Source organism: Salvelinus alpinus, chromosome 15, assembly GCF_045679555.1.
Source record: "Salvelinus alpinus chromosome 15, SLU_Salpinus.1, whole genome shotgun sequence".
Lineage (NCBI taxonomy): Eukaryota > Metazoa > Chordata > Actinopteri > Salmoniformes > Salmonidae > Salvelinus > Salvelinus alpinus.
In genome coordinates, this window is record NC_092100.1 from 7,762,644 (window position 1) to 7,771,809 (window position 9,166).

The 9,166-nt window shown below is 41.8% G+C and overlaps 1 protein-coding gene across 1 annotated transcript; it reads left to right on the top strand.

Annotated features, from left to right (window-relative positions):
• The first annotated feature begins 400 nt into the window (after window positions 1-400).
• On the top strand, window positions 401-8,871 carry b3gnt7 (UDP-GlcNAc:betaGal beta-1,3-N-acetylglucosaminyltransferase 7). The gene is made up of 2 exons (XM_071342369.1): window positions 401-651; window positions 6,276-8,871. Coding segments are annotated over exons 1-2 (1,254 nt in total). The 5' UTR covers window positions 401-649; the 3' UTR covers window positions 7,528-8,871.
• Window positions 8,872-9,166: the final 295 nt, after the last annotated feature.

Here is a 9,166-nt window from a genome sequence, read left to right on the forward strand (position 1 = left end):
TTAAATTATTTATTATGAATATTAGTATTGATAATATTATTGTTAGTATTCCATTGTTATTATATTGATTATTTAAAAAATATATATAATATAATAAATGCAACATGGTAATAATATTTTTGCTACAGCCGCAGATCACATCTGTGTCAATTAAGTTACATCTGGAGACAGTTTTGCCAAATCTGAGGAAGAAAAAAAAAACACATTTGCCTTGTAGGTCTTATTTGTTGATGGAGATGTGATGAAATAAAAACATGAAATCAAGACAACTCTTGTGAACACAACTGATGAATCCATTGCTATAATATGAGTAGAGAGATTGTTGGCATATTTTAGGGATGGGCGGAAGGACTACTCTATCATGCATGCATCCTCTCACTATTTGCATAAAGCCTCGGTCATGCTTTTAAAGATGCAGAGCTGTCGAGGGTGACCACTTGATGGCATTGATCCCAACGTACGCTTCAGAGAAATACGCGACCAGAGGCAAAGTAACGTTCTGGTTTCTTTGTTCACTTCGAAAAGAGAATGGACTATTTCTTGGCATCCATTTGAAAGGACCGTACGCAAGCAAGCCATCCCTTTTAAGGCACAGTAAGGTGATATTCAGTGACTTTACTTGCACTTGGAATCACCATTCGAAAAAAAAATGTAAGTATAATATTTTTTAAATAATAGCCTACCGACTGTGTAATACTGTGCGTTGTCCTTGAGTAGAAGAAGCAGGCTATTTAATAGTATTATTATTGTTCTTCTTGTTTATTATGAGGTTATGGAAATAATTATGAAGAATATATGCGTGTGTTCTTCACCTTTGCAATTTTGTAATAAGGCCAACGGTAATGCCTTATTGAGACAAATAAATACTATACATCGCCGCCCTATAACTATAATAGCACGTTTCACCATTATTTTCTTCTATGGTTACGTCTATTTATTAACGCGTAATAGGCATATTTTATATTGAAGTGTATTAGCCCTCATATAGGGAGAATCGACTCTCATTAGGTTTTTGATGACAGCCTTGACAGTTGTCATCACACATCATAGTAGACCACTAAAGTGACTAAAAACGATCTAACAACCTGAAATAAAACTGTTTTAGGGATTAGTCTACTTTCTAACTGTGTTTTGGGAAAGTTTTCACAAGCTACTCCGTGCAAAGATTTCAGTGCGTCTGACTGGGAATGTCTCGAACTAGTTCCAACTGCAGTGTATGATGACGTTACATTTAGTAGACGCTCTTAGCCAGAGCGAGTTACAATTAGGGTAAAGTGCCTTGCTCAAGGACACATCGACAGATTTTTTACCTAGTCGGCTCGGGACTCGAACCATGCCCTTTTGGCCCAACGCTTTTAATCGCTAGGCTACCTGCCACCCTAGAGAGGAAAGACCTTGACTTTATCACCGTGTAGAATTGGCATAGTTTGTTCTTACTCAATCTTTCAACATAAGGACTAGGCATTCACAAATGACAATTAGTTACCAGAAGTTACAGAAATCAAATGGGTTACCGGAAGTTACAGAGATTAAATGATAATGAGTTAGCAGAAATTACAGAGATACAATTAAATGATAGCCTATCTACAAACACAATGACACACAGTAGACCTATCAGAGTATGAAAAAAACTATCCAACAAACACAATTGTATACTTTTTATCCATCGTATCATTATTTAAACAAAGCATTATAAGAAGTCAAACTGAAGTTACATGCTGTCTTTAAAGAGAACATCTTGCTCAGAACAGAAAGAGACAACATCAGTGTTACTGTATCACAATATCAGTGACAACAGTAACAGTGGTGTTACTGTTATGCCCAAATCCCAGGCAAAACAGTCCCCCCCTCCCCCCCCCTTGATGGTGGAGATGCAAATTTGCAACTTTAAAGTTAAATGGAAAGGTCACCCAAATGACAAAATTACATGTTGGAAACAGTGCGGGGGGGGGTAAAATAAATTGAACACCCTCCCCCTCATAGAAGTAACTCAAGATAATGTTTACGACCACAAATAACACTTCAGCGCGCTTTTGTGGCACAGACGATTCCACGCATGGCTACAGGCCAGTAGGCTGAGGGTTCGCCAACCACCACGGAAGAGCTCACTCTCCCTGCCTGTCTTATTACACTACGATCAGAGCCAGCTGCAGACAGTGATCAGCTTGGGAAAAATCTGATTTTCAACATTTTGATGCCATATTTATAATTACAGTGCATTCGGAAAGTATTCAGACCTCTTTTTCCACATTTTGTTACGTTACAGTATTATTCTAAAATGTATTAAATAAAAACATTTCCTCATCAACCTACACACAATACCCCATAATGACAAAGCAAAAACAGTTTTTTCTGTAGGGATGTTTTTCAGCGGCAGGGACTGGGAGACTAGTCAGGTTCGAAAGAAAGATGAACGGAGCAAAGTACAGAGAGATCCTTGATGAAAACCTGCTCCAGAGCGCTCAGGACCTCAGACTGGGGTGAAGGTTCACCTTCCAACAGGACAACGACCCTAAGCACACAGCCAAGGCAAAGCAGGAGTGGCTTTGAGAAGTCTCTGAATGTCCTTGAGTGGCCCAGCCAGAGCCTGGACTTGAACCCGATCGAACATCTCTGCAGACACCTGAAAATAGCTGTGCAACGACGCTCCCCATCCAAGCGTCGCTTGGGAGGATCTGCAGAGAAGAATGGGAGGAACTCCCCAAATACAGGTGTGCCAAGCTTGTAGCGTCATACCCAAGAAGACTCACAGCTGTAATCGCTGCCAAAGGTGCTTCAACAAAGTACTGAGTAAAGGGTCTGAATTAGGGATGCATGATATATCAGTGAGCATATCGGAATCGACCGATATCTAGTTTAACGCCGATGTGCAAAACCGATGTCAAAGCTGACGTGCATACCCATATAACATAGATACATGACGTAATGACGCCACGTAAAACGTTAGGTTCTCAACTAATATTCATACCAATCTATGAACCCCAGCTTTCATAGTTGTTGTATCAACTTCAAGTCTGAATAGCATTAATGAAGCTAATGGATAGAGTAGAATATAATAACTTTATTGTGCCAAGGATGCAAGTCCTATATACACATGTACTGTAGTTATTACCACGCATGAGATTCCCACATTGTAGCCTGTACATTGAGTATATTCACTGATCATGTACTCTTCCTTGGCAAATAAAGGTGCGGTTCAGGTATGAATCTCTGAGACATTATTTTTTCAGTCATATCAAACACCATTATTTGAATGATGCTGTGTCTGCATGTATGTATTACAATTATACACTTCAACAGTGTTTACTGCTCCTGGGACATCAATGATTACACATTGTAACTATGCAATAGATTAGAAACATGATTTAAGTAAAGGCTGATTTGTAATTCATATAAACAGAAAAAACCTATGCATATCTAACTCCCTTCATCTGCATTAATCTGAGGACACAGGAGAGTATTTCAATGAGACACTTAATTTCAACCAGTGGAGAAGGTGAAACGCTTTATTGAAAGAAGTTCATTATCCAGGTGTTATAAATACATAAATGCATTATAATTATGATAATTGTAATACAGTATTATAAATACAAGTTCAATTTGTACTTCAATGCACATATGGTGTGCATTATAAAACGAGGAAGAAAGACGAGGTGGGGAGAGAGGTGTAGAAGACAGAAAGGGAAAGAGGTAAGAACAGAGGCAGACAGCATGTGATTCATGAATTACAGTGTTACCCTAATATTCTCTCAGTTCATCACATTTGCGGTGTCTCCTAACCAGCCTTGGGCCCCCAGTTGGCCCGAAGGTTATCTTAAGAGCGGGTGAGGTGGCGATGACGGGACTGGCTTCCTCTCTCACATCAAAACATACCTGCAGACGAGAGACAGGTGGCTAGAGAGAGAGCATGATTAAGCCTTGTGTTTTTTATTCTAACACGGTCAGTCATGTTAAATCAGGAGGTGAAATGCAAAACTGACCTTGGATCATTAACTCTGGGACTACTACATCTCTGTCTGTATTTGAATGTAAAGCATCTCTTTAATAATACTTCCTGTTTACCCGACCAAGTGACATCTCAACTATGATCATGCTGTGCCCTCTGTGTCAGCCAGTTCAGATGCGGGAGGGGTTCACCAAAACAGCTGATATAACCTAGGGGGAGAGGGATGAAGTGAAGAAGAGACACTGTTATTGTGTGTGTGTGGTCTCACCTGGTGTCCACACTATGTGGCTACAGAATACTTCATGCTGAAAAACAGACACATGAGGACAAACAATAGAAGTTAATGTCAATAGAAGATACTGTATGTGACGCAGACACCTATCGGAGTGTACCTGAAACATTTAAATATAGAGGGCTATGTGTCTCACTACTTGGTTATGGCTAACCAACCCCCAGGGAAATCATGACTTGGCAGCAACAGATAGTCCAGTGAAAATGGTTGTGTTTATGTGGTGTAAATCTGAAAATTAGAAGCTGACATCTTAAGGGTTTGTTAATTAATGCAAGTGAGACGGGTTCCATGTACAACAAGACAGGCAGAGATGGAGAAAAAGAACACAGAACAGTTTAATTACCTCTGGTTATGGACACTTTTGCCAGCAATAAAGCTTCCACGGCCTGTTCCTCGGACAGTGAACATCTGGCAGCAATATCTACATTTTCGACCCCTTGGTCAGCTCGTTCTCTGAAAGTAAAGAAAGCAGATAATTTTTTATTGATATGAAAACAATAACTGAGATATGATCGTTCAATCTAAAGCAGCAGATGTTATTTTTAGGATACCTCAATACAGCCCAGTGCTGCTTACCTGAGATGCCATCTTCGTAGGTGTCCGCTTTGACTTCCTTTGTGTCGAAGAGAAAGGGGAACAACTACTTCAAGGTCTCAGAGCGAGTGACGTCACCGATTGAAATGCTATTAGCGCGCACCCCACTAATTAGCAAGCCATTTCACACCGGTTACACCCGACTTGAAAAAAAATCTAAATATACACGTTGCGAGATATTTGGCGAAATAGACAGACATGCCTATATTTCCCCCATAAGAAACAATGGGAAGACCGCAGAGTTCCAATATTATTTTTGTTGTTTACATTTTGTTGTTTACATTTTAACTATAAAACAACGTGAACAGGTTAGCAAAGCAGGCATTGTGACGTTGAACAATAAACTGGGAATAGAACGTTCGGAAGGCGAGTTGGTGCCACGGTGCTCAATAGAACTAATAGGAGCTGGCTGGGTGAAAAATGCCCTAAAATAAGGCCTGTTTTTTTGCGATTACTTCAAAACGACGGCAAGCAGCTGGGAAATATGGTCATATTATGAAACTGGGCTCCACGGCGGATGCAATGAACCATTTTTTTTATCAGAAAAGAACGTTGTTAAAAATGTCATGTGTCCAGCCTACTATCTACACGGATTTCAGAGCACTCTCGTCTGAGTGTACCAGAGCGCAGAATAATTACTTTACAAGCGCTCAACACCCGTTGAGTATGGCCGGTGTCAGTAAACTTCAGGGAAAAAAACGTAATTAAATTGTGTCCAGCTGCACATTTACAGTCACCAACGCTCTGGTTAACACAAAAACTGCCTTACCAGCTCTGTTAGGGCGAGTAAAATGGTCAAAGTGGTCTCATTTGTGTCTGGAAGTAGCTAGCCAACGTTAGCTTGGGTGCTTGACTGCCGTTGTAAGGCCAGAACGCTCAAATCAACCCTACTCCTCGGCCCGAACGTACAGTGTGCGCTCCGAGAGCAAAACGGTCTGAATTTACAAACTGACCATTTTTCTCTGAATGGAAACACCATAATATTAATCAAATTAATTAAGCCAAATTTCTTAAAAATCAATCCCATATACTATGTTATTACAAAAAAGGTTTTAAATTCTCTGGTAATGCCAATACGGAATACTATCAAATGCTTCTCAAAGATCCCCTCGTGGTCAAACTAGCAATGACTTACAGTAACAGAAGAAATGGCTGAGAATTAAATGACGTGCCACAGAATTCTGCAGCGGCACGCAGGGTGTGCCGTAGTATGAGCAACTTCTAACGGAGGAACCACTGTATCATGTGCTAGCAGAAGTAAGTCTGGAACATAGTATCAACAGGAACTGAAAGTATAGTTTCAACACACAGACATCTGATTTTTGTACAGAATGCAGAATGACAGGCTTTCATGATCAAAGTTAGTCGATCATTTGAAATGGTAGATGACTTTCATGCCCTCTTCATCTGACTAACAGTACCTTTCCCTCTGTCTCTCTCCAGGATGACCACTAGGGATAAATGGAGGGTTTACAAGCGGATATGTGTCGTGTTCTTTCTGGCTGCGGTGACATTGACGGTGGTCCAGAGAGGGGCTCCCTTCCAAATTGAGAGGCAGGGTCGCATGGAGGCCCCCTCCGAGGGAGGGGAGAACAGGGCCCAGCAGCAGAATGCGGGCCTCTACCCAGGGACCAACACCTTCTGGAAGGCTAGCAAGGCCAAACAAGCCGAGTCTACAGCCACCGCCACTGGCACCACGGAGGAACCCAGCATCACCCAGGAGCGAGCTGGCTCCCGGACCTGGGACGTGTCCAGTGCCAACTGCAGTGCCAACCTCAACTTCACCAACCAGGACTGGTTCAGGGGCTTGGAGGAGAACTTTAAGCAGTTCCTCCTGTACCGCCACTGCCGCTTCTTCCCCATGCTCATCAACCATCCGGAGAAGTGCTCCGGGGAGACCTACCTGCTCATGGTCATCAAGTCCATCGCTACGCAGCACGACCGCCGCGAGGTGATCCGCAAGACGTGGGGCAAGGAGCAGGTTGTTGACGGCAAGAAGGTGAAGACGGTGTTCTTGCTGGGGACGTCGTCCAATGAGGCTGAGAAGGCCAACCATCAGAAGCTCCTGGAGTACGAAGACTACATCTACAGAGATATCCTCCAATGGGACTTCCAGGACAGCTTCTTCAACCTGACCCTCAAGGAGACCCACTTCCTTAAGTGGTTCTCCACCTACTGTGCCGACGTGCGCTATGTCTTCAAGGGCGACGACGACGTCTTCGTCAGTGTGGAGAACATCTTTGAGTACCTGGAGGCCAGCGCCCAGGTCAAGAACCTCTTCGTTGGTGACGTGCTCTTCAAGGCCAAGCCCATTCGCAGGAAGGAGAACAAGTACTACATCCCACAACCACTTTACAACAAGACCCACTACCCTCCATACGCCGGAGGCGGTGGGTTCCTCATGGACGCACCCCTGGCCAGGAGGCTCTACTGGGCCTCAGACTCTCTGGAGCTGTACCCCATCGATGATGTGTTCCTGGGCATGTGTCTGGAGGTGCTGCAGGTCACGCCCATCAAGCACAATGCTTTTAAGACATTTGGTCTGGTCAAGAACAAGGACAGCAAGCTCAACCAAGAACCTTGTTTCTTTAAGAGCATGATCGTGGTCCACAAGCTGCTACCATCAGAGCTCATACACATGTGGAACCTGGTGAACAGTAATCTCATCTGCTCGCAGAAAGTGGAGATCTTATAGCCTGGTGAGAACACTTAACTAGGCGAGGGGAGAAGAGTTAGGATGTGTGAGCAGGCCGGGAGGCAGATGTTGACATCCAATCCAAGTTCTCCTTTGTTCATAGTAGGACCCAGACAATATTTGATTTATTACATTTTAGCAGACATTCTTATCCAGAGCAATTAGGGTTAAATGCCTTGCTCACATCGGCAGATTTTTCACCTAGTCGGCTCGGAGAGTCAAACCAGCAACCTTTTGGTTACTGGCCCGACGCTCTTAACCGCTAGGCTACTTGCCTCTACTGCATCACAGTGGAAGTAAATTATCTGGTGATGTTTTTTTAATATTCTGGTGGCATTTTGAATGACTCTCAATGTCAGCAGGCAGAGATGCCAAACCAAGGAGCTTGAGGTACCAGCACTATCTTGCTGCAAAAGGGGACAGCGAGCTGCCCCCACGTTGTCATGCATCCCTTTGACTGTGTACTGAAAGGTAAACACCTTGTTCATTTGGACCAGGCTTCACCTACACTGTAGTAACATGGACCTTATAAAATAGGAAGAAACAAAGTGTCTCTACCTCACCAATATAGTTTAAATTTCTCTTCTCATATAGGTAGTCATTTGAATAATATTCGTCAAGACAAAATGTCTTGTAAGCATGTTTTACCATGTTAACAGTCAATTAAATAATAATGTCATTTGTTTTTTGTTTCTTTACATCTGACCCTGCAGTCCAACGTAGAGAGACCCTTTGTTATGGGTCACTGCACTTCAATAAGAGTGTTCAGTTTTCAGAAAGAATTTGGACTGTATGTGTCAATGGATTTGAATGTGCTGATATACTTGATATGAATTGGGTTGAGGGTTTACGAGAGGTTCCCGAGTGGCGCGGCGGTCTAAGGCACTGCGTCTCAGTGCTAGAGTTGTCACTACAGACCCTGGTTTGATCACGGGCTGTATTGCAACCGGCTGTGATCGGGAGTCCCATAGGGTGGCGCGCAATTGGCCCGGTGTCGTCCGGGTTAAGGGAGGTTTTGGCCGGGGTAGGCTGTCATTGTAAAATAAGAATTTGTTCTTAATTAACTGACTTGCCTAGTTAAATAAAGTTAAAATTACATTGAAACTGTGAAACAAATTAACTACTGCTGATACATATATCACAATATGTTCATTTAATAGGTTGTTTGATATTTAATTAATTGCAGGGAAGGTATTGGAATTAATGAAAATTTGCAAAGATTATAGTTCCTCATGTTTAGAGGGCAGTGAATATGTGTGGATGATGTATATAAATGTAAAAAAAAAAAATCTAAATATATATAGTGTTAAAAATCACGTTTGTAAATAAATTTCTAAAAATTCATATGTGGGTCTTATCATTTTATTTATTTAAATTGTACCAGATTAATTACATTTTTTTTTAGTTTTGGCTAATTGACAACAAGCTGTGACCAACGATCCAAACAAGTTCAGATGACAAAGACATGATATTTGATCTTAACGTTGATAATATGACCAAAATGTTCATTGTTCATTTTATTTCATTGTTCACTTGTTATAGGTCAACGGGATTATTTTTTTACCTCAAATGTTATCCTTTTATCCTCAACATTGTTGATGTTTTAATATCAAAACATATCTTTATACATTCAAGGCTG